Source organism: Nycticebus coucang, chromosome X (assembly GCF_027406575.1).
Source record: "Nycticebus coucang isolate mNycCou1 chromosome X, mNycCou1.pri, whole genome shotgun sequence".
Classification (NCBI taxonomy): Eukaryota; Metazoa; Chordata; class Mammalia; order Primates; family Lorisidae; genus Nycticebus; species Nycticebus coucang.
This window is the reverse complement of record NC_069804.1, coordinates 124,671,472-124,697,911: the sequence shown is the minus strand read 5'-3', so window position 1 is coordinate 124,697,911 and position 26,440 is coordinate 124,671,472. Positions and strand designations below refer to the sequence as shown.

The following is a 26,440-nucleotide window of genomic DNA, read 5'->3' as shown; positions in this document are numbered from 1 at the left end:
TTATAGCCTCATCACATAACTTTTATAAAATGAAATCCAGATGGAGGAAAAAGATAAACATGAAAATGAACCATTTAAAAACTAGAAAACATTTGAGTGAATAGTTGCAGTGGAAGGACTTTCAAAGTATCAAATAAAAAAAGAATTCACATATGAAAGGTTTCCAGGTTTAGCCACATAAAAAGAAAAAAAAATTCAGTTTATCAACAAGTGGTGATAATAATTCATAGATAAAACATAAACAGATTAAAAAAAATGAAAACTATCAATGACCAAGACTCATACATTCCACCTCACTGTAATCAAAACAAATGTAAAGATTAAGATAGCATAATTCATCCACAAAATTTAAAGGTTTTTAAACACATTACTCAGTGTTGGCAAGGCTATTTTGAATGGAACACTTCCATATAACCATTGATAGGAATACAAAATGAGGTAACTTTTCTGGAACACAATTTGGCAATATGAATTAAGGTCCTTAAAACTGTTCATACACATTGATCCAAAAACCCAATCTGTAACACGTACTTCAGAATTATTTAAAAAAGTAAAAACTTAGAAATAATTTAAATGTCCAACAATAGGGCAAAGGCTAAATAAAATATGGCAAATCTTTAAAATGGAATAGCTTGTATCCTTTAAAAATCATATACTCGGTATCTTAGTATGAAAATACACTCACCGGGTAATAACTAGGGCATTTAGAATGTAAAACTATATACACAGTATGATAGAATTATTGCTGTTAAAAATGTACATTTCAGGGCGGCGCCTGTGGCTCAGTTAGTGAGGCGCTGGCCCCGGCTGAACTGCAACCAAAAAATAGCTGGGCGTTGTGGCAGGCGCCTTGTAGTTCCAGCTACTCGGGAGGCTGAGGCAAGAGAATCACTTAAGCCCAGGAGTTGGAGGCTGCTGTGAGCTGTGTGAGGCCACGGCACTCTATCAAGAGCAACAGCTTGTGACTCTGTCTCAAAAAGAAAAAAAAAAAACATGAAAATGGACGTCTACCTCATACTATATATAAAAATCAATTCTATGTTAATTAAGAACTTAAATACCAGAAACAAAACTTTATTTTTTTTTTTTTGAGACAGAGTCTCATTCTATTGTCCTGGTGTTAAGTGCCATGATGCAAACAGTAACCTCAGACAGGCTCTTGGGCTCAAGCGATCCTCTGGCCTCAGCCTCCCAAGTAGTTGGGAGCAGCAGGGACTATAGGCATCGGCCACAACATCCAGCCTTTTTGTTTTAGTAGAGATGGGGTCTCACTCTTGCTCAGACTGGTCTGAAAACTCCTAAACTCAAGCATTCTACCCACCTGATCCTCCCAGAGTTCTAGAATTACAGGCATGAACCGCCATGCTCAGCCCAGAAACAAAACTTTAAAAGTCTTAGTTAAAAAAATGTAGATGAATACATATTCTTAAATGTGACACAGAAATTATTGACTATAAAATTCAAGACTGATAAATCTGTACTAAAATTTAGAACATTTGTTCATCAAAAATCCCTTAAAAAAACAGCAAGTAATAAATTGGAAGATATTCACAATATACAAAACTAAAAAATTATTAGTGTAAGAAGTATTTTTTAAATTCATAGAATCCTACAAAAAAAGATAAATAATAAATATAAAATGGGCAAAATAAATAGTTATTTATTTCAAATAGCTGGGCATGGTGGTGGGCACCTGCAATCCCAGCTACTTGGGAGGCTCAGGCAAGAGAATCACCTAAGCCCAAGAGTTTTTTTTTTTTTTTTTTAACCTTTTTTTTTAACTTTTTTTTTTTTTTTTTTTTTTTGGCCGGGGCTAGGTTTGAACCCGCCATCTCCAGCATATGGGACCGGCGCCCTACTCCTTGAGCCACAAGCACCGCCCAAGCCCAAGAGTTTGAGGTTGCTGTGAGCTGTGACGACAAAGCACTCTAACCGAGGGTGACATAGTAAAACTCTGTATCAAAAAAAAAAGTTATTTCACAAGCAACACATATGGTCAATAAACATTTCAAGAAATGTTAACATGCTTGGTGAACAAGGAAATATAAATCAAGAAGTCTTCACTAAAATACCATTTTAGGCTCAGCGCCTGTGGCTCAAGCGGCTAAGGCACCAGCCACATACACCTGAGCTGGTGGGTTTGAATCCAGCCCAGGACCGACAAACAACAATGACAGCTGCAACCAAAAAATAGCCGGGCACTGTGGCGGGTGCCTGTAGTCCCAGCTACTTGGGAGGCAGAGGCAGGAGAACAGCTTGACCCCAGGAGTTGGAGGTTGCTGTGAGCTGTAATGCAACAGCACTCTATCCAGGACAACAGCTTGAGGCTCTATCTCAAAATAAATAAATAAAATAAAATAAAATATAATTTTAAACCTATTTGGCCAAAATTTTAAAATCTGACAATACTATGTTTTGGAGGACAACTGTATTCAGACTTTCCTATACATGTTGATGGTAATATAAATTATAAACCAGTTAGAACGCTGACATACCACAGAACCCAGCAATTCCATTCCCAAATATATACAAAAAAGAAATTCTTACACCTATACAATAAGAGACATGTATAATAAGGCGTATACAGCACTATTAATAAGAGGAAAAAAAGATGAAACAATGCAAGTGGCAATCAATGAAAAAGCAAATAAATAAAAGTGTAGTAGATTCACATAATTAAAGATAATGCAGCCATCAAAAAGAATGAACTAGTTTTTCACAATAATTTTGATGAATCTTAGAAACTTAATTTTATGTAATAAAATATAAATATTACCAAAGTTAAATAAAGCAAGCATAGTATATAGATTAGCTATTCTAATTCTTAATTAATGTTCAAAGCAAGGAATAAGGAAATAAGATTTTGAAATGTTCTTATAGGGAACTAGCTACTAGCTTAAAGGTGTTTTAGCAACAAATGAAAATCAGGTTTGCTCATTGGAAAGAGTGACTTGGCTACTGTATGGAGGACTGACTGGAGTTGAAGCAAACTTCAGGTAGAGAGATCATTTTGGAAACTACTGAGAGTTCCTGTCAAGAATGAGAAGGAGAATCTGTACAACAAAGGCAGTGAAAATAAACAGGAAGGAAACATCCGAAATCTACTCAGAGTTATAACTGACTAGATATAGAAAGTGAAGGAAAAAGAAGAGTTGAGAGAACTCCCAAGTTTCAGATCTGGGTAATGAAGGGATCTAGAGTCATAGTAACAAGAGTTCTTTATTGGACATACTGAGTTTGAGGAGACTCTGGGATATCAATACTCATGTAGTTTCCTCCTGCTATGCGTAACTGTAAAATGTGATGCCTCCTCCTTCAAACTAATCCACCATTTTTTTTTGGGGGGGGGGCCAGGGCTGGGTTTGAACCCACCACCTCCAGTATATGGGGCCAGCGCCCTACTCCTTTGAGCCACAGGCGCAGCCCTCAATCCACCATTCTTTATAAAGCCCCCTCTGATGCTCCAAGAACCCAATCACATGTCATCTCTCCCTCTTTGAACCTTCACGGCACTTTGTTTTCACTTGTAACATTTATCTTACTCTAGCCCAAGGTTTCTCAACTTTGACATCACTGACATTTTGGAAGAGACAAGTCTTTGCTTGTGTGGGGCTGCTCTTTTCAGTTTAGCACACTTGGCAACATCCCTTGCCTCTACCCACAAAATGTCAGTAGCAATCTCCAAATTGTGAGGATCAAAAATGTCTCTAGCCAGGTGTGGTGGAACGTACCTGTATACAGTCTCAGCTACTTGGGTAGCTGAGGCATGAGGATTGCTTGAGCCCAAGAGTTCGTGGTTCTAGTACGTTTTGATTTGTACCTCTGAATGACCACTTTGCTCTAGCCTGGTTAACATAGCAAGAATCCATCTCTTTAAAAAAAAAAAAGGCAGGGCGGCACCTGTGGCTCAGTCGGTAAGGCGCCAGCCCCATATACCGAGGGTGGCAGGTTCAAACCTGACCCCGGCCGAGCTGCAACAACAAAAAAAAAATAGCTGGGTGTTGTGGCAGACACCTGTAGTCCCAGCTACTCGGGAGGCTGAGGCAAGAGAATCGCTTAAGCCCAGGAGTTGGAGGTTGCTGTGAGCTGTGTGATGCCATGGCACTCTACCGAGGGCCATACAGTAAAACTCTGTCTCTACAAAAAAAAAAAAAAAAAAAAAAAGGCCTCCAGAAACTGCCAATATTCCCTGGAAGCAACCCCCACCCACCAATAAGACCTATGTATCTAGGCTATGTAATAGGATGTAAGTTCTTAATTTATGCCATTATGAAATCATAAACTCTTTGAAAGCAGCAACTTTAACACCTTTATATAAAAATCAATGTGACAAATCCATTCTTTTTTTTTTTTTTTCTTTTTTTTTTTTTTTTTTGTAGAGACAGAGTCTCACTTTATGGCCCTTGGTAGAGTGCCGTGGCATCACACAGCTCACAGCAACCTCCAGCTCCTGGGCTGAAGCGATTCTCTTGCCTCAGCCTCCCGAGTAGCTGGGACCACAGGTGCCCGCCACAGCACCCGGCCATTTTTTTGTTGCAGTTTGGCCGGGGCTGGGTTTGAACCCGCCACCCTCGGCATATGGGGCCGGCGCCCTACTCACTGAGCCACAGGCGCCGCCCGACAAATCCATTCTTACATACTCATTAAAGTAGGTTAAGGATCCAGTTATCTATGTTCAATTTACTATTTTTTTCAATTCATAAATATCTTTACATTTTTTATGTTTATTAATGTTTCCTATAGATTCAGACATCCTCAACCAATTAGCTCAAAGTATTAAGGACTTACATATTGCAAATTTTTCTAGGCTACACATACTAGATTCTCTTAGGAACAGAATCATTAATGAAGCTATTTTTTAGTAACACTCATATTCACAAATGTTCTAAAATTGGTTTCCAGAGTTCAAATAAAAGTTTATGCTACAGTTATTTTATATCTGTCTCTTGTCACCTAGAATCTGTAATATTCCACTGAAAGAGATGGAAATAATTAATTTAAAAATGGTGTGACAACAATTTATTTCACAAACAATAAAAGAGTACACAGAATCAACAAGGTATACACAAAAAGGAAAGAGCTTACTTTCCTATTTGGAAAACTTTTTCTTTAGAAATATTTGATATAAAAAATACATTAGAAAATATCCACTGTTTGGGCAGCGCCTGTGGCTCAGTTGGTAAGGCACTGGCCCCATATACTGAGGGTGGCGGGTTCAAACCCGGCCCCGGCTGAACTGCAACCAAAAAATAGCTGGGCGTTGTGGCAGGCGCCTGTAGTCCCAGCTACTTGGGAGGCTGAGGCAAGAGAATCGCTTAAGCCCAGGAGTTGGAGGTTGCTGTGAGCTGTGTGATGCCATGACACTCTACCGAGGGCCATAAAGTGAGACTCTGTCTCTACAAAAAAAAAAAAATACCCACTGTTTAATTATCTATTACAGTCCATTGTCTGGTAGTCTATAAGTGGAATTTATAACTTATTTGAAAGAGGAAAAAGTAAAGATTTAACATTTAACCCCCTTATCAGATTGAGTACGCTAGCTAAAAGATTAAACACAAATTTAAATTGTTATTAAACTGATATATACGTTTTCTTTTATTATATTAAATGATTCCCCGGCATGTGAGGTATTTATTTCTATAAAAGAGAAACAGACAATCCTTTATGAAACTTTTCAGATAACTCATTATAAGAGTATTACAATGCTTCAAGAAGCACCCAAATGCACCCAAAATGTAGAGAAAAAAAGAAAACTAAAAGATTTCCCCTGCCTGGCCATGATGATAACCAGCCTCTGTAGAATGGTGGATAGGTATCACACAGTTTAAGCATCTCTCTGAGTGCACTGGTAAGCTGGGTTGAGAAAAGAATATGCCCTTTTGCAAAGTTTCACTGTGTGCCTTGGAACTTAAATACTACCTCCTAGCAAATTAACAGTTTTTTATTACTTTTATTTGTGAAGTGTCCCTAGCATCAGCTTTTTGTGGTCAAAGAGGTTCCAGATATCTTTGATGCAAACAAATGCTTCAGAGTTTATATCAGAAATAATCTAAAATTAAATATTTAATTTTAAATCCTAAGCAAAATATTCCACTAACCCCAATCTTAAAATACCCCAATCAAACACTTCTGTTTTTCTATATAGTACATGCTGTGCAGAAAGTACCTAACCTGATTTTTTCAAAAAGCTTTCCCAAACAAAATTAACCTCTAATAAATTCAGCCTTATGCCACAGTTCCCTATCTCTCATTTGTACAGTATACTATTATGAACTCTGTTATATATTTTCTTACTATTAAACATAATATTGTATACATTCAATATTATATAAACCCTGCAAAGACAAGAACCATGTCTCTTTCTTTTCTATTAGCCATAATCAAGTTTCTAAAGTTGGAGTTCAATGAATAATTCCTTAATGAATCCATTCTAAAACCATCAGACAGTGAGGCATCATAAGCTATGCAAATACACATAAAACGAAACACCATACTGCAAACAAAAACCTATTAAGTTAAATTAAGCATTTATTGTTCAGATAAAATAGCCTATTACTGGCATAGTGCTTATTTTAATAATAGTTTTTTCCATTTATATAATAATAGCTTTGTTAAAAGAGAAATGTTACAGTAGAAAAAACATTGGAATAGGGCTAGAGTGGGATAACCTAGGCTCTGATCCATACTCTGCCATACTCATCATTTAAGCCTTCTGAACCACAAGGAGTAATTACTGCATACTCTGGCCAAGCTCACAGGGTTACAATTAGGATACAATAGGATGACATACATGAAAATGCTTAGAAATTTATAAAGAGTTGTGCAAATGGTATTTATAGATATTATTTTAATGATGAATTTAATCCAACTTAAGACATGATTCTATTTTAAAATGTGAACTTGCAAAAGAAAGAAATTATGGAACAACTGTTTACACTATAAAATTTGTCATTGAATAAAATAAATCACTGTAAGACTCAGCAACTCAAATTCAATCCACAGCAATTAAAATACGAGTCAACTGGCTTGATGCCTATAACTCAGTGGCTAGGGCGCCAGCCACATACACCGGAGCTGGCGGGTTCAAACCCAGCCCAGGCCTACCAAACAACAATGACAACTACAACCCAACCAAAATATAGCCGGACGTTGTGGCAGGTACCTGTACTCTCAGCTACCCTGTTTCCCCGAAAATAAGACAGTGTGTTATTTTAAGGTGTGCTCCCAAAGATGCACTAGGTCTTATTTTCAGAGGACGTCTTATCTTTCCTGTAAGTAGGTCTTATTTTCGGAAAATGTCTTATTTTCGGGGAAACAGGGTACTTGGGAGGCTAAGGCAAGGGAATGGCTGAAGCCCAAGACTTTGAGGTTGCTGTGAGCTGTGACACAACAGCACTCTACAGAGGGTGACATAGTGAGACTCTTGTCTCACACAAAAAAAGTCAACTGCCAAAAGTGTTTCATATTCGATTTTTCAGGAAAATATTTGTTACATAAAGTAAGCCAGGTATTTGAATAAGACCACAAAATCAGTCAGGAGCTCATTCCACTAAATGCACTGAGTGGACCTTCACAAAATCAAATGCTACAGTTTATCTGGCTCCATTTTCCAAACTGATGCAATGCTCCATGCCCCACAGTTGAAGAGGTGAACCAGCACATGCAGGAAATACTAGAGTTGACTTCTGGTTTACAGGAAAACATATAATTATCCAGGACACAGCACAATATGAAGTATGTAAGAATTCCTAAATCTGTTTCACGGACCTACCACTGCTGTACATTAAACGGGTGTAAAGAAACAGAGAAGCAGCTGCAAATAGGCTGAAACATATCTACTTATTGTATCACTGGTGACAGAATCTCACAACTATGAAAGGGTCTAGGATTTGTTTAATTATTAAATACATTTTCAAATCAACAAATTATTGTAGTATCTAGACGGACCAAAAAGTTTTAGGCAATTTCCCTTCATCTTGCCAAATGTACCTACCATCTCAGAGAAGACTATAATTATAGCGCGAGTCCCCTACTTTATTGAAAAGAGTTACCAAATTTCTGATCCCCATTTGTTATGTACTCCTGTGGGTGAAAATTTTAAACCAAGGGGTATCTACTCAAAAAGGTCAAGAGCAGAAATCAACAATTAGAGAGTGAAGTAAATTAGCAAACTTCTTTTAAATGTTAATCTTCTAATCCTTCCAGTAAAGTTACGGGAGTGAAGCTGAAGAGAGAAAGAGAAAGGAATAAAGATTGATAGGGACAGAGAGGGAGGGGGCTGTTAAAAAGAAGACACAAGGGCAGAGAGGTAAAAAGACACCAAAGATAAACTTTGCCAACAGCTGCGTACCATCCATTTTTTCCTCAAAGCAGAGAAAACAAGATTTTGCTGCTACATATTTTGGGGTCACTATGTACAAAAATTTATGAAACAGTATGAAATGTAAACCAGAGTTATACATGGAAACTAAGGAAACTATAGGCTCCTAGTAAGTTTCTATTCACAGTAAGATGTGATGAATGGATACAGTATGATGGAAAAAACAGTCTCTTGACTTCACAAATCCACTGACAAAACACTGAACTACAACTTGAGCACTTAGTTCCTAGTTTTGGTTTTGACCCTCTTGACAAGTGGCTTTAAGATTAACCATTGGGCGGCGCCTGTGGCTTAGTGAGTAGGGCGCTAGCCCCGTATGCCGAGGGTGGCGGGTTCAAACCCAGCCCCGGCCAAACTGCAACCAAAAAATAGCCGGGCGTTGTGGTGGGCGCCTGTAGTCCCAGCTGCTCGGGAGGCTGAGGCAAGAGAATCGCGTAAGCCCAGGAGTTAGAGGTTGCTGTGAGCTGTGTGACGCCACGGTACTCTACCGAGGGCGGTACAGTGAGACTCTGTCCCTACAAAAAAAAAAAAAAAAAAGATTAACCATTAATGGGGTGGCGCCCTGTGCTCAGTGGTTAGAGTGCCGGTCCCATGTAGCAGGGGTGGCAGGTTCAAACCTGGCCTGGACCTGCTAAATAAATAAATAAATAGCTAAAAAAAAAGATTAAACTTTTATCAATGTTCTCATTCATGCAAACCACAAATATTTCTTGAGTTCCTAAATAAACAAGCTAGTTTAGGGTTTCTCAACTCTTCACAGAGCATTAGAATCACTTGGGAAGATTTGGTAGGGTGCCGGCCCCATGTACCGAGGGTGGCAAGTTTGGAGGGTGGCGGGTTCAAACCCGACCCCAGCCAAACCTAAACAAAAAAATAGCCTGGTGTTGTGGCAGTTGCCTATAGTTCCAGCTACTTGGGAGGCTGAGGCAAGAGAATTGCCTAAGCCCAGGAATTGGAGGTTGCTGTGAGCTGAGATGCCACAGCACTCTATAGAGGGTGACAAAGTGAGACTCTCTACAGGAAAAAAAAGCCTTTGCTGCTGAGATTCTGATTTAATTGGTCTGGGGTGGGGCCCAGGTGTAAGTTAAAAAAAAAAAAAAAAACTCCTTTGCAATGGTAACGTTCAGCCAAGGTGGTGAAATAACACAAAAAGCCCTCTCATTTCTTTTGAAATGTATCAATTTTCTCTTACTCAATATTATTTCAATAGAAATTCTCACCACCTCTCACCTCAATTAACATAATAGCTTCTTAGCTATTTTCCCTTCCTCTAGTCTCTTCCCATTTTACACTTGTCTAACTGATCAATTTGGTTTCAAAACATTATCCCACTGAGAGTCATTTTAAGTCTAACAATATCTCAGGGGCAGTGCCTGTGGGTCAAAGGAGTAGATCGCTGGCCCCATAAACCTGAGGTGGTGCCCGGCCAAAAAAAAAAAAATATATATATATATATATATATATATATATATATATATATATATATATATATATATATATATATATATATATATATATATATATCATGGAACAGGCCCTTTTTATCAAATAGAGAACATGTTTTGTGTATATGTATCTGTATATCTGTGTGTGGGTGTATGTATGTATAATCTCCAACATGCTCTATTTTTCTTCAGTTGTGGTGTACCTACTTTCATCTATGCATAATGAATACTGCTCCTAAAATTTCATGGCTGAAAAAAAAATCTCAGGGCTGAATTTTGTCAAAAAGAAATGGCAAATGAGTGCCCCATACGTTATCTTATTAAATGAAAAAAGAGCCACAGGAGATCTTTTCTATTCTTATCTTATTTTCAAGTATTCCCACAGGAAACACTCACTCAACTGAAAAGAAAAAGTAAAATGATGTTTATGATGAATGAATGTTTACCATTAACAACTATGGTTCTGGTGTGTTGAAGCTTGCCACAGAAAACCAACTAAAACTTAAAAGCCAAAGATTATAATGCATAAGATGACATTCATATTTATAAGAAAAATTATCAAATATAATACAAGGAATATATAATGAGAGGACTAAACAAGTGTATGGTTTATTCCCTAACTATAAGGGACTCTCCATCTTCTCAGGAACAACAAGACAGAAACATAAAAAGAAAATAGAGCCAACATTGCCAAGTAAGTGGTAAAGACAGTGTCAGGGGAATTCAAAGAAATAGGAGACTACTCTAAAGGAGTTGGAGACAGCTTCTTGGAAGAGCTGGAGACTGAACAAAATTAAATAGGTGGAAAAGAGATGGAAACCCCAAGCATGCAGATGACCTTGTACAAAAAACGAGGCAGAAATGCACAAAATACATCTAAGGTACAGAAAGTTGATCTAGTTGTTAGAAAAGGTTCCACGTAGGAGTGTTTTGGAAGGTAAGTTTGCAATAATACCTTGGAGCCTGACAGTGAAAGCCCTGAATGCCAAGGCAGAATTCCTAAACTTTCTTCTGCAGATAGAAGGATCCTTGATAGGTTATAAAGAACAATAAACAAGAATAATATAGCCCCATAATGATGCAGTCTGAAATAATTTTTCTTGGAAGTCTTATGAAGAACACACCAAGTAGAATAATATCATGTCAATAGTCATAAATAAACATAAATAAACAATTGTTTAGGAAATCTGTTCAGAGTGAAGGAGTAAATATTCAAACATGCTTTCCAAAATATAAAATGAGGCCATGAAGGCTACATTGATCAGTTTGATGAGAATATTTCAGATTGTATATGAAACCAGAACATTGTGCCCCTTGATAGCACTAACGTACACAGCTATGATTTAACAATAAAAAATAAATAAATAAATAAATAAATAAAAATAAACAAAAAAAGAAAAAAGAAAAAGACACACAGGCTCAGGGCCTGTAGCACAGTGGTTACAGCGCCAGCCACATATACTAACAGTGGTGGGTTTGAATAGGGCCTGGGCCAACTAAACAATTACAACTGCAACAAAAACTAGCTGGATGTTGAGGCTGGTGCCTGTAGCTACTTGGGAGGCTGAGGCAAGAGGATAGCTTGAGCCCAAGAGTCTGAGGTTGTTGTGAGCTATGACTCCATAGCACTCTACCCAGGGCAACAGAGTGAGACTCTGTCTCAAAAACTATATAAATAAATTAATTAAATAAAATAAATATGTGTATCACTATGACCACAAAAATAATAAAAAAAAAAAACAAAATATAAAATGAGTGATCTATATGCATTCACAGTTCTTAGATAATTCCTAAAAGAATCACTGGGTCGACAGCTTCAATTTTAGATTTTCTTCCTCTCCCCACCCTGCTCCAACACACATACCCTCGATTCAATATATTGAAACTGAATACACTGAAATTGTCTTGTACTAAAAATAAGAGGTCTTTTACCACTTCTCACTATGGGTGAATTTACTTACCATACTGTTTCAAAATCACTATATTAAAATAATTCTGTCCAGGATTTACTTCAGCAAAGAAGATGAAAAGAGACACAAAACTAACAAATTTAAAGATTATAAAAGGCAAAAAAAACCTTTCATAAACCAAAATGTACCTAAAATATTTTCCGTATTGGCTTGCAAGAGAGTGTGTTTCTAACAAATGCCAGCCACAACAAAGACTACCAGAGAGTATATGAAGAACATTATGACAGGCAATTTCTCATCCAAAATGATAAGCCATTAATCCACAACTCCTTAAGGAAAGGAGTTATTTTTTTTCTCGAAAGTGCCCTTAAAATTGGCTTTCTCCAGTAAAAATTAAGACTCTAAGATAAATCAAAACAAAGATTATCATTCCCTTAGCAACCAGACCTGTAAGTGATTAATGATTTAATTTGCCACTGCAACAAATACTAGTTTAACTGAAACTACCTTCTGAACACCAGAAAAATGAAAAACCTCAGTCTTTAAAGGCATTACGTGACAAGAAAGAAGCCAACACTATCCTAGGATGATTAAATCACACAAAATAAGAACACAGAAAAACCATGGCAATACTGCTGCTGTACTCTGAAAAGGGATATGCCAATCTTGAGGGCATGTATGCCTTTAAGGAGTATGTAGAAATTATGATTTCATGTATTGTTTGGTTTGGTTTGGTTTTGTCCCTACACACACACACACACACACACACACACACACACACACACACACACACACACACACACACACGGTTGGGAACATACAGGAGAGTTGAAAGAAATGCATTAAGGAAGGTGTCAATCAATATCTCCCTCCCACCCTTACCAGAGAAACTGCTTTAACAATAATGCTCTTTCACCCCTAACATCCCACCCAGTTTCCACATATCCTTCACTCAGCGTTCCTCCCCTCCCCTATTCCCTGCTTTGCCCCTCACATTCAGAACAGGCTGCTCCGACTTTGTTAGTGTCGCCGCCACCGCTCACCCGCCCAGACCAGCGGAGTCCAACAGCGCAGCCACGCAGCCACCCACTCCCTCCACCTCCTCCTTCCCAGCCTAGCTTCCCCTCCCCCCGTCCTGTCACCTGCTTGGGTGGTGTCGGTCAAGTCGTAGCCGCTGCTTGGGAAGTCTCGGAGTTTTCTACCACTGAGGCTCAGGATGCCAGAGTTGCCCGCCTCCTCCAGGGCCCTGTCCAGGCTCCTCACGGTATGCTGAGGCTGCAGGCTCCCCGGATTCCACTGCGGCCCGTTGGGGAACGGCTGACCATAAAGAGTCGGTCCCGGGATGGGCACCACCAGGGTGCCGCCGCCGCCCCCTCCGGCCCCGCCACCTCCCCCGCCGGCCGCGCCACCGCCACCGTTACTTACACCTCCACCACAACCGCCGCCCCCACTATTACCACCACCTCCCTGACTCGCCGCCATGTTCCTGGGAAAGAGAAAAGCCCCCGACAATACTCCCAGTCGGGAGTGTAGGGGTTTCTTAGGACGCATGCGCAGGCCGCGGGCGGGCGAGGTAGAGGGTGGGAAGGAACAAGGGGGCGGGCTGGAAGGAGGTGTTGGATCGGGAAGAGATGATGGTCTTAAGTGCAGAACGCTTGCTTTAAGAAATATATGATCAGAAGAAGGATGCTAAATCCTGGTTTCCGCTGCTTTGGGTACCAAAATCTTGCGAAGCCACACCAAGCTAACTATAGGGCGGTCATCTGGGGCGATATGTCCCCAAATCTCTAAGTTGCTTCACCGTTTCCGTTCTGCAAAACAAAAACAAATGCATGAAATAGGGATGAAAGGGATTCACTCCAGAATATATAGAAACAGCATTTAGATGGGCTATGGGGCAGCTTACTGAGAAGCAAATGCAAATACGTCAGGAATCATTTACCTGTGTTAACAGAGAGAAAAAAGCTAGGGGAGTTACTTGAGGAGGAAAACTGGTGCAGTATTGAGTTTTAGGCATATATGAATTTTTCCATCCTTTGGAATTCCAAAATAGGAAAAGACTTTTATTTTTTTAAGAAAGTTTTTTATTTTCCACACCAATTGCCAATAAGTAGTTCATTTTTTTTTTTTTTGCAGTTTTTGGCCAGGGCTGGGTTATGAACCCGGCACCTCCGGCATATGGAGCTGGCGCCCTACCCGCCTGAGCCACAGGCGCCGCCCAGGAAAAGACTTTTAAATCGTTTTCAAGGAAGCTTCTCATTTCAGTGTGTGGGTCTTGGCCAAACTGCTGCTTTCCATAACTTGGAAGAGTTCTCAGCATTCTGTTCTATCACTCTTTGAAGTTGTGCCAAGATCTCCAAAATATCTCTAGTTTCTTCTCATCATGTAACTATTGGCTGATGAAAAGCTCTTTGATCATCAGACAATCTTGAAGATTATTTTTTAAATACCGGTTTTGGTTTTAGATGGAATTCTGAAGTTTAACACTGGGTATATGAAGCCAATCAATCTTGAATTTTATGAGTACATTCTTACAACCTGAAGACATTTTTTTTTTTTTTTCAGTCACAGCTCACAGCAGCCTCAAACTCTTAGGCTCAAGCGATCATCTTGTCTCAGCCTCCCCAGCAGCAGGGAGTACCGGGCTGGGTTTTTTTGTTTGTTTGTTTGTTTGTTTTTTAAGAGAGGAAGTCTTGCTCTTGCTCTTGCTCAGGCTGGTCTCCAACTAGTGAGCTCAAGCAATCTGCCCAACTCAGCCTCCTAGAGTGCTAGGATTGCAGGCATAATCCACCGCGCCTGGCCTGAAGACATTTTTCATATAAAAGACAAAGAAAAGAAAGTTCAAATTGCATTATCAGGCATTTGAAACCTCCATAATCTGACATCACCCTACCTAGTCTGATGTATCACCTGACCATTTAGGTCACTACCATCTCTCTACCAACTACCCTCTCCACTCCCAATCTCAGTCATTCAAATCTTTTCCACTAATGTTCAGTAAAGTTGCTAAAGAAAACTATCAGAATGCTCAGACATATTCAGTTACTAATTTGAGTATCCTGTGCATTTCTTTTTACATCTGTTTCAACTTGAGAAATGAGTCCATAGCCTCTTTTTCTTTTCAGAGAAATCTCCACTTCACAAAAGTTTACCTGCCCTAGGCTCTACATTGTAAAAGAATATAAGAAAGAATTACAACTTGTCTAAATTGGTTTGTGTCTACATAGTACACTGGTTAATTAAAATGACTATGTTGTAAGAAATTACATTCACCATATACATGAATGACGGCGCGGTAGAACTGAGATCAGACTCTTAACAGTGAACTAACAAGTACAAATAAATTATTAAAAACCTACTTGCGTCAGAAAGGAATGTTGTATCTTATACCTCACCTTCTTTATATCTCAAATCAAGTATTGAGAACTTCCAGAATTAAGAAGGGTAAGAAAAGCCAAGGATAGTTGCTCATGCCTATAATCCTAGCACTCTGGGATAGGCCAAGGCAGGTGGAGCTCAGGAGACTGAGACCAGCCTCAGCAAGAATGAGACTACTCTCTACTAAAAATAGAAAAACTAACTAGCCAGGCATCGTGGCAGGAGCTGCAGTCCCAGGTACTAGGGAGGCTGACGCAAGAGGATCACTTGAACCTAAGAGTTTAAGGAGGTTTCTAGGAGCTATGTGACACCATTGCACTCTTAACCAGGGCCAACAGAGTCTAAGAGAAAGATAGAGGGGTAAGAAAGAAAACTAAATTCATTCGAGAAAAGATTAGAAAAAGAAATATTGTAATAATTAGCCAATGAGAAGTTTTGCAGTTATTCAAACCAATGTACTGGAGTCCAAGAGAAATATGTCCTGAGGATCAGGAGACCTATGAAGGGGAGTCTCAGGTAAACTTGCCCTTTTTCCCAAGGTTGGTTCGCTGAAAAGATCAACTCACGGTTATGGTAGATCAGTGAGAGAAAGGTTTCCTTCCAAATGCCATGTGCATGGGGAGAAGTCCACAAGAATGATTTCCCAAAGTCTAAGCGACACTCAGTGGCTTTTAAAGATGCCTTTTAGAAGGGAGGGGGGGAGAGAAACTGGAAAGTACAAGTGCAGCCAGTGGTTGGTAAGGGAGATGGGTAGATGGACGGAAACAGATTGATTAGTAAATTAACCTGAGAGGCAGGTATTGTGCTGCAAATGACCTTAGGGCCAGGTCTATTAGCATGTGATAAGGAGTCTAGCAGCCCTTTAAGATTTTAAGTAGATAGAGGAAAGTCTTTGTTCAGAGTTTCCTGATTATGAATAGCCTTTAATTCAAAATAATCTTTACACCAAGGAATCATATTTTGGGGTGAAATTTTCTTAGCCCCTTCACCTATTAAGTGAAAAAGGCCATGTACAACGAAATAGAAGGAAAATAATCTTCCAAAGAGTTGAAAAGTAGCCTAAGTGGGCGGCGCCTGTGGCTCAGTGAGTAAGGCGCCGGCCCCATATGCCGAGGGTGGTGGGTTCAAGCCCAGCCCCGGCCAAACTGCAACAAAAAAAATAGCCGGGCGTTGTGGCGGGCGCCTGTAGTCCCAGCTGCTCGGGAGGCTGAGGCAAGAGAATCGCCTAAGCCCAAGAGTTAGAGGTTGCTGTGAGCTGTGTGATGCCACGGCACTCTACCGAGGGTGATAAAGTGAGACTCTGTCTCTACAAAAAAAAAAAAAAAAGAAAAGAAAAGTAGCCTAAGTAAGAAAAAAAAAAAAATGGGATGCCTACTAAGTAAGGTAGGCATACATGAAAATCAAGTAAACATTTTGTAGAGCTCTTTGACAAGAACACCAAAGCTAAAAGAAGGTAAAAGATTTAGAAGAAAGAGCATGAAGTTTAGAAATGTGTTCCAGCCCTTTAATTCTCTCTGTAACACTTGGGAAAATTACTTAAAAACTCTGTACTTCAGTGCCTTCTTAGGTGACAGTGGAAAGTAACAATAATAATATTCAAACAATGCTTACTATTTGCCAGAAACTATCCTAATTGTTTAACATATATTAAGTCCGCCTGTAGTCCCAGCTGCTCGGGAGGCTGAGGCAAGAGAATCGCGGAAGCCCAGGAGTTAGAGGTTGCTGTGAGCTGTGTGACGCCACGGCACTCTACCGAGGGCGGTACAGTGAGACTCTGTCTCTACATAAAAAAAAAAAAATACATTAAGTCATTCAATACTTACACAATCCTGTAAAATAGGTACTATTATTCTTTTATTATTATTCTTGTATTTTATAGATGAAGAAAAATAGAACATATCTCACATAAGATTGTTGTAAGAGTAAATAAGGGCACATATATAAAGTGACAAGCACAATATATGGCATTCACTCATTGATTTAATAAGCATCTAGTGAAAACTTACTCTGTGCCAGGAACTACCCTGTTTCCCCAAAAATAAGTGTCTTATTTTAAGGTGTGCTCCCAAAGATGCGCTAGGTCTTATTTTCATGTGACGTCTTATCTTTCCTGTAAGTAGGTCTTATTTTCGGGAAAACGGGGTATTATCCATGTAAGTCATACCACAGCATTAAGTACTAAATAAATGTGAATCTCTTTACTATACCTCTTCCCCTTCAAAAAGCAAAATTAAATAACAAAGAACATATACAAAATGCATAAAGCCAAGACTAAATCAATAAATTCCTTGATACTTGTGGTTAAAGAGATATCTGATGCATTGCATGAATTTTTTTTTTTTTTTTGTAGAGACAGAGTCTCACTTTATGGCCCTCGGTAGAGTGCCGTGGCCTCACACAGCTCACAGCAACCTCCAACTCCTGGGCTTAAGTGATTTCTCTTGCCTCAGCCTCCCGAGTAGCTGGGACTACAGGCGCCCGCCACAACGCCCAGCTATTTTTTGGTTGCAGTTCGGCCGGGGCCGGGTTTGAACCCGCCACCCTCGGTATATGGGGCCAGCGCCTTACCGACTGAGCCACAGGCGCCACCCCAGCATTGCATGAATTTTTTGTGTCAGTCTTACTAGAGGATATTTTATGTAATTACCACTTCAGAGCTATTCCTGAAATGACACATTAGTAACTGGTTAAATTATAGAGAATACTCAGATTTACCCAAGCCAAATTTACAATATGTATGTTAATAAATCACTAAGACTGGATGACACATATCAAAGATTGTAAAAAGGCTTGGCGCCTGTGGCTCAAGCAGCTAAGGCGCTAGCCACATACACCTGAGCTGGCAGGTTCGAATCCAGCCCTGGCCCGCCAAACAACAATGATGGATGCAACCAAAAAATAGCCAGGTGTTGTGGTGGGTGCCTGTAGTCCCAGCTACTTGGAAGGCGGAGGCAGGAGAACCGCTTGAGCCCAGGAGTTGGAGGGTGCTGTGAGCTGTGATGCTACGGCACTCCACCCAGGGCGACAGCTTGAGGTTCTGTCTCAAAAAAAAAAAAAAAAAAAAAATTATAAAAAGAAAACAAGAAGAGGGCGGCGCCTGTGGCTCAGCGAGTAGGGCGCCGGCCCCACATGCCGAGGGTGGCGGGTTCAAACCCAGCCCCGGTCAAACTGCAACAACAAAAAAAAATAGCCGGGCGTTGTGGCGGGCGCCTGTAGTCCCAGCTACTAGGGAGGCTGAGGCAAGAGAATCGCGGAAGCCCAGGAGTTAGAGGTTGCTGTGAGCCGTGTGACGCCACGGCACTCTACCCGAGGGCGGTACAGTGAGACTCTGTCTCTACAAAAAAAAAAAAAAAGAAAACAAGAAGAAAGTAGGGGAATTTTGAACAAAAGATGGCTCTGTTGGGTGGTGCCTGTGGCTCAAGGAGTAGGGCGCTAGTCCCATATGCTGGAGGTGGCGGGTTCAAACCCAGCCCTGGCCAAAAATCAAAAAAAAAAAAAAAGATGGCTCTGTTAAAATACTGGCAGACTACAAACATAATTTCTGTTCAAGAGAACTCCAAAAGGAACTTCAGAAATTCCAGGCCAGTTTATAGTCACCGCTATTCAAAACACTTATAAATAATATAGAGGAGGAAAGGCACTGTCAAATGTCCAAAGCTACAAATTCTTCTATTAAAGATCAAACTCATTGGGCTAGACTACAGGACGTGCTTACCAATCTGTAAATAAACCAAACATGAGATAAAATGTTTTAACTCGGGATCTAGAACAAGGCAATGAATTTGGAGATTAAATAGCTCAAAGTATAACATGAAAATTTTTCTTAAATCCTGATCATGATCCATGAAAAAGCCATGTAATCTCTGTAGTGTATTTCCTGAAAACATTACTTCAAGTAAATGCTAATTTGGGGGAATGGGATGACAATGAAATGTTAGGTATCAGCAAGAGATGCATCTGAACCCTGGAAAAAAAAACTTTTAATTTATCACATTCTAAACTATTAGAGTGAGCTGTAGCTGAAATGAAAAGTGCAGTTCTGCTCACTCCAACCTCAGAAACCCCTGAGAAATGCAAATAAAGTGACTAGAGAAATGGGGGAGGAGGAAACTCACTGGGCCCTCCTCTGATCCCTGTTCCTGCAAGAGGCCTTCAGAGGACTACATGTTAATTTATTTTAGCAGAATTTTTATATAATATAGGACATCCCTGATCCTCCTCCAATCTGTCTTTGGTTTTGCCCTTCCAGATAAACCTTTGCCCTGTTTTAACCAATCCTAACAAATTCATTAATTCCAAAATTAATATTTATTAATTTAAAAGGGATTTTGGACAACTGTTATGAATAATCACTATTACTTACAAGAAACTATTGGGCGGTGCCTGTGGCTCAGTCGGTAGGGCGCCCGCCCCATATACCGAGGGTGGCGGGTTCAAACCCGGCCCCGGCCAAACTGCAACCAAAAAATAGCCGGGCGTTGTGGCGGGCGCCTGTAGTCCCAGCTGCTCGGGAGGCTGAGGCAAGAGAATCGCTTAAGCCCAGGAGTTGGAGGTTGCTGTGAGCTGTGTGAGGACACAGCACTCTATTGAGGGCCATAAAGTGAGACTCCGTCTCTACAAAAAAAAAAAAAAAAAGAAACTATTATATACCTGATCTTCAATGTTGATATCAACAAAAACTATTTTATGGTTTCTTGGTTAGAAATCATAGCCAGGCATTATGGCTGGAGCCTGTAATCCCAGTTACTGGGCAGGTGGGGGCTGAAGCAAGAGGATCTCTTGAGCCCAAGAGTTTGAGGTTTTTGTAAGCTATGACACCATAGGACCCATAGGACTCTACTGAGGGTGACAAAATGAGAGTCTGTCTCAAAAAAAAAGAAAGAAAGAAAGAAAGAAAAGGAAAGGAAAGGAATCCCTCCTCTAACACTTAAAAAATATGAGATGTTGGACAAGTGACGTAACCTCTCAGTGTCTCCGATTCCTCATGTATAAACTAGAGATGGTAACATTATTAGCTATCTCATAGGATTGTAGTGAGGATTACATACTTGTATAAAGTACCCAGTCCTAGTCCTAATGTATTATTTAACAATTATTGTCATTAGTTCTGGGCTCACTTTGCCGAAAGAACACTTATCTGAGTGGACCATGGCGTATCAACAATTCTTCTGACAGGGGCATTTTCTTCAGTGCTGCCTCAGTTTCTGCCTCTCCCCTATCCTTTGTGTTTTCACTGTAATTCAACTCCAATTCCGGATTACTGTCTCTAATACAATCCCAGATTTTGACCTCCATGTCTCTAGGATGTTAACCTGATATCATTGCATCTGTTTAAATACCTATACCAAACCCTCCTTTAAAATATATCTTAAATGTCTGGCTTTGCGTTAAGCGGCATGGTTCTGTTACAAATTCTGAAGAGTTTTCTTATTAGAGTAGAAGGTAAAAAAAAAAATGCAGATTGCTGAATTTTGCTAGTTTAGCTTGGTCAAAAGAAAGTAAATAATTCATCGCATAAAATTATTTTAAACCTGTTATGTCCAATTAGAAAACATAAGTGTATCAGTTCTCAGCCTCTTGGCTAAAATCAAGTCTTCTCTTATCAGTTTAGTATCTGATATGTCTTCTACTCAATGACAATATATTAAATGGATTTTTGGAAATAGGAGGTGCTCTGTCTGCTCCATGCATTGACGTGGCGTTGCAGTACTTCCAGGAAGAGGTGCATCCCCCAGAGGAGGGGGCAAGAGAGTGTCTTTCAGTGTCTCATAAAAAATTTTTAAAAAGAAAGAAAAAATGGTGGTGCGTGTGGCTCAAAGGGGTAGGGCGCCGGCCGCATATGCCAGAGGTGGCGGGTTCAAACCCAGCCCCGGCCAAAAACTGCAAAAAAAAAAAAAAAAAGAAAAGAAAACACAAGATTCGGGAAAATTTTTAGTTTTCTTTGGTACTACATTAGAAAGTCTTCTCTTTATATAAAAACATGAAAACACACCTGCTGTGTTGTATAAACATGGAGAAACGCCTGACTGCAATATGGTTTGCTCCTACCATAACTCATGTTGAAATATGATCCTCAGTGTGGCAGTGTTCTGGGAAGAGAGGTGGAGCCTAAAGGGAAGTGTGAGAACCAAGGGAGCCAATCCCTCAAGAATGGCTTGGGGCTGTTCTGGTGAGTGCTTTGCTCTCCCCAAACTGGATTAGTTCCCCAGACAGGAGGCTGTTAGAAAGCAAGGTTCCTCCCTCCTGTTTGGTCCTCTCCTTCTGTGTCCAGGTTGCAAATGATTAGGTTAAATTGTTTGCTTTTCTTAGGTAAACTCCAAGTTGTAGTTGAGCCCCCAGGAGATATGCCACATACCCCTACAGTGTGCCTCTCAGGTGAAAGCTTCCCACACTTCTTCACCCCCTCCCATCTCCACCCTCCGTCCCATCTCCTCATCCCCTAATTGAATTTTTTTTTTTTTGAGACTGAATCTCAGTTGCCCTGGAGTTGAGTGTTGTAATGTCATAGCTCACAGCAACCTCTCTTTGGGCTCGAGCGATTGATCTCTTGCCTCAGCCTCCAAAGTATTTGGGACTACAGGCACCCACCCAGCCAGTTTTTCTATTTTTTAGTAGAGATAGGTCCTGAGCTCAGGCAAACCACCAGACTTGGCATCCCAGAAGGTTAGGATTACAGGCGTTGGCCACCATGCCCTGCCTCCCCTACTGGAATTTAATTGTGTTTCGCTCATGTGGGTGTGTAGTTGCTTATCTACTAGTTTCATATTAGTACTGAGTACATTGGATGCTTGTTTTCTATTCTTGTGATACTTTACTTCAGAGGATGGTCTTCAAATCGTTCCATGTAAACACAAAAGATGTAAACTATCTTTCTTTATGGCTGAATGGTACTGCATGGCATACATATGCCTAGGTTTATTTATCCATTCATGAGTCGATGGGCACTTGGGTTGTTTCACACCTTGGTGATTGTGAATTGAGCTGTGATAAACATTCTAGTGCAAATGTCCTTATAGTAAAATGATTTTTTTCTACTGGGTAGAAACCTAGTAATTGTGGGATCAAATGGAAGGTCTACTTTTAGCTCTTTGAGGATTCTCCATACTTCTTTCCAAAGAGGCTCTATCAGTTTGCAATCCCACCACACCCACTTTGGCACCTGCAGCTTAGGGACTTTGTGGTGTGGGCTATTCTCTCTGTAGTTAGATGATATCTTAGGGTGGTTTGATTTGCATTCTGCAGTGGTGTCACAGCTCACGGCAACCTCAAACTCTTGGGCTCAAGCGATTCTCTAGCCTCAGTCTCCCTAGTAGCTGGGACTACAGGCACCTGCCCCAAGGCCCGGCTATTTGTTGTTGTTGTTATTTAGCAGGCCTGGGCCAAGTTCAAACCCACCAGCCCTGGAGCATGTGGCTGGTGCCTTAACTACTGAGCGAAGAGTGCCCAGCTGATTTGCATTTCTCTTGTGATCAGAGACTATGAGCACTTGGGAGTAGGTACTGTTCATGCCTCTTGCCCCACTATGTTTTGATCTATCACGTGGCCCTCACAAGAAGCTGAGCAGATGCCAGTGCCTTGCTTTTCATACTTTCAAGTCTATAAAACCATGAGCAAAATGAACCTCACCTTATAAATTACCCTGAAGGAGAGTCTCAGGGAAACTTGCCCTTTTCCCCTACGTTGATTCACTGAAAAGATCAACTCATAGTTACCGTAGATTAACAAGAGAAAGGTTTCCTTCCAAATGCCATGCACATGGGGGGACCCACAAGAATGATTTCCCAAAGTTTCAGAGATAGTGGCTTTTAAAGATGCCTTTTAGTAGGTAGGGGGGAGAGGGCGGCGCCTGTGGCTCAAGGAGTAGGGCGCCGGTCCCATATGCCGGAGGTGGCGGGTTCAAACCTAGCCCCGGCCAAAATAAAAAAAAAAAAAAAAAAAAAAAAAAAAAAAGAAGGTAGGGGGGAGAGAAACTGGAAGCAAGCAGTTGCTAAGGGGGCGATGGGTAGATGGATGGAAACAGATAAATTAGTAAATTAACCTGAGAGGCAGGTATTGTGCTTCAAATGACTTTAGGGGAGGTCTATTAGCATGTGGTAAGGAGTCCAGAAGCCCCTTTTCTGATTATAAATCAGGTTACTCAGGTTTTATAGATGAGAGGCTGGTGCTTTCTAATCAAAAATGGCCTTTTCACTGGAAATATTCTTTATACCAAGGAATCATATTTGGGGGTGAAATTTCCTTAGCTCCTTCAACCCACTTTCAGGTGTTCTCTATAGTAACACAAAACACACTAAAACAAAGCCATATATCCTTTTGGGCAAGTATGTCTTGCATACCTTCCTCTTCTTGTAATACAGGAGAGAGAACAATGAAATAGGGTCTTTTCAAGCAAAATACAAATTGCTTAATAAAGTAAAATCTATACAACTATCATGCAACCTTTAAGCAGGCTATGCCCACGAGAAAGAAAAAGAGAAGTTGATTACTTTTGAAAGATTGGTGGGGAACAGCTATGGGAGCCAATGTGGATGCTGTCTGCCAGCTAGAAGAGAGTGCTTTTGTCCTGGGAGCAGGGCATCACCCTGTGCAGGGGCACCGAAATCATGGCCGAGTGCTTCTCATTTGGCATCAACAGCATTTTATATCAGCGTGACAGATATCCATCTGAAACCTTTACTGGAGTGCAGAAATATGGACTCATCTTGCTTGTAACTAAGGATCTTGAGCTCAAAAAATACCTAAACGATGTGCTGGAAGAACAGCTAAGAGATTGATTAGACAAATGTTCAGTTCAGAAACTGGTTGTACAGCCTGCTGGGCACAGTGGCTCACACCTATAATCCTAGCACTCTGGGAGGCAGAGGCAGGTGATTGCTTGAGCTCACGAGTTTGATTCGAGACCACCCTGAGCAGGAGTGAGACCCCCATCTCTAAAAATAGCCAGGCATTGTGGTGGGCACCTGTAGTCCCAGCTACTTGGAAGGCTGAGCTATGAGCCACCGCACTCTACTGAGGACAACAAAATATGACTGTGTCTCAAAAAAAAACGAAAAAAGAAACTGGGTGTAGTTATCTCAAATATGGAAAATGGTGAGCTCCTTGAAAGATGACAGTTTGATACTGAGTGTGACAAGACTGCAAAAGATGATAGTGCACCCAGAGAAAAGTCTCAGAAAGTTCTCCAGGATGAAATCCACTCAGTGATCAGATGATCACAGCTACAGCGACATGTCTGCCACTTTTAGAAGTTTCATCTTCATCTAATCTAGTGATCTACATAGGCAAAGATTTGGTTGTACCTGAAAAATGGGAAGAGTCTGGACTACAGTTCTTTTTTTCTTTTTCTTGAGACACAGTCTCTGGGCGGCGCCTGTGGCTCAACGGAGTAGGGCACCAGCCTCATATGCCGGAGGTGGCGGGTTCAAACCCAGCCCTGGACAAAAACTGAAAAAAAAAAAAAAAAAAAAAAAAAGAGACAGAGTCTCACTCTGTCCCCCTGGGTAGAGTGCCATATAATTCCAACAGTCTAGGAGGCCTACTCAGGTAGATTGCTTGAGCTCAGAAGTTAGAGAGGAACTTGAGTAAGAGCTGTACCCTGTCTCTACTAAAAATAGAAAAAAATAGCCAGCTGATGTGGTGTGCCTGTAGTCCCAGTTACTCTGGGGGCTGAGGCCAAGAGAATTGCTCAAGCCCAAAAGTCTGAGGTTGCTGTGAGCTACGACACCAGGGTACTCTACCCAGTACAATCTATCCAGGGCAATAGAGTGAGACTTTGTCTCCAAAAAAATTTTTTTTCTTTTTGTCTGTGTTTTATAAAACCATTCTTTAAATGAAAATGAGGACATAGGCTCAGCACCTGTAGCACAATGGTTACATACACCGAGAGTGGTGGGTTGGAACCCAGCCCAGGCAAACTAAACAACAATGACGACTGCAACAAAAAATAGCTGGGTGTTGTGACAGGTGCCTTGTAGTCCCAGCTACTTGGGAGGCTGAGGCAAGAGAATCACTTAAGCCCAAGAGTTTGAGGTTGCTGTGAGCTGTGACATGACAGCACTCTACCAAGGGCGATAAACGTAGTGAGACTCTGTCTCAAAAAAAAAAAAAAGAAAGAAAGAAAAAGAAAACGAGAACATAAAATTTAATTTGTGTATTTCAAAAAAAAAAAGGAGTTAATGGCATTTCAGTAAAGCATATTAAAGAAATTATGATATCAAGCTAGACTAAAACCCTAGAAGAAAATTTAAGTCTCTATAGGGTTTGGAGTCTGTATTTCCTTAATCAGAATGAAATAAAACATTTGTACCAAAATCTGTGTATAAATGAAGGTTGGAATGAAATGATAAAGAATCCAGTTGGGCATCTACAAAAGTCTAATTATTTATCTTTTACTTTAAAATTTGCTTCAAGCCTTCACCATCCTACATAGTTTTTATTTCATGTAAAATGTGGCTAGTTTACAAGTTTATGTTTTCTACTTTATCTTCCTCAAAAACCTATGACATGAATCTGTTGGACTGTGGTGGCAGTGTACCCAAATTATAAGAGTTGTTTTGTTTTGTTTGGATGGATAATGTAATTTCTTTTGAAGACCAAATCTGTAAACCTAATGCTCTAAACCTAAGAGGTTATTTATTTTTGCTTAAGTACTTTGTCTACAAGTACGGTATGATTTCATAAAGTAGTAGAAAATATATTGGTTGTTATGCTCTCATATTTCACACTGCCAGGATCTAACAAGGGCAATTAATATAGAAGACTAACATACTTTACCCCTGGTAAAGATATGGTCTTTATAATGAAATAATAGAAGAATTATTAACTCACAATTTTTCAGTTAGGACTAAATCAATTTCTCTCTACTTGCTTCCTTTCTCTTACTCTTGTTAACAGCCCCCAGTTCCCTTTTCACACCCACTGAGGAGCCTAGCAGACCAAAGGAAATGTTAACTTCTTTCGTTTTACATTCACCAGCTCCTTTGTTCCCACAGCCTCAAGTGATTTCCTGAGTGTCTGGGACAAAGAATGGAATATGAACATTAGGCTGCAGGATCGGAAACACCTGGAAAAATGTCTGTCTTCAACCTTGCCATAGGAAAAAAACAGACACAGCATTCACATTTACAATACTCGTGAATTCCGTGCAATTACCTTTTTGTTCACCCTTAAATTTAGTTACCCACTGGACCTCAGGGCGGGCCTGATTCCTTTCTTTCTTTAGGATGCCACTCTGTTTGTTTCTCACTCTTTTTTTTTCTCTCTCTCTCTTTTCCCTCTCTCCTCCCACTCACTCTCTCCTTCTAAAGTATAAAATAAACTTATATTTT

At 40.3% G+C, this 26,440-nt stretch overlaps 1 protein-coding gene and 2 pseudogenes across 4 annotated transcripts in view; 2 read left to right on the top strand and 1 right to left on the bottom strand.

Annotated features, from left to right (window-relative positions):
* The window catches only part of LRCH2 (leucine rich repeats and calponin homology domain containing 2), a 250,428-nt gene extending 237,162 nt beyond the window's left edge, over positions 1 to 13,266 (bottom strand). For 2 of the 4 annotated variants that reach the window (XM_053580439.1, XM_053580441.1), the window contains exon 1: positions 12,878 to 13,266. In XM_053580439.1, coding sequence (XP_053436414.1) covers positions 12,878 to 13,217 — 340 coding nt within the window. In that variant the 5' untranslated portion in view covers positions 13,218 to 13,266. Of the gene's footprint in view, positions 1 to 12,729; positions 12,807 to 12,877 lie in introns of those variants that run through there. The other 2 variants (XM_053580440.1, XM_053580442.1) reach the window with 2 other exon arrangements.
* Positions 13,216 to 24,462, top strand: LOC128577002 (mitotic spindle assembly checkpoint protein MAD2A-like; annotated as a pseudogene).
* Positions 20,675 to 20,846, top strand: LOC128578924 (uncharacterized; annotated as a pseudogene).
* Positions 24,463 to 26,440: the final 1,978 nt, after the last annotated feature.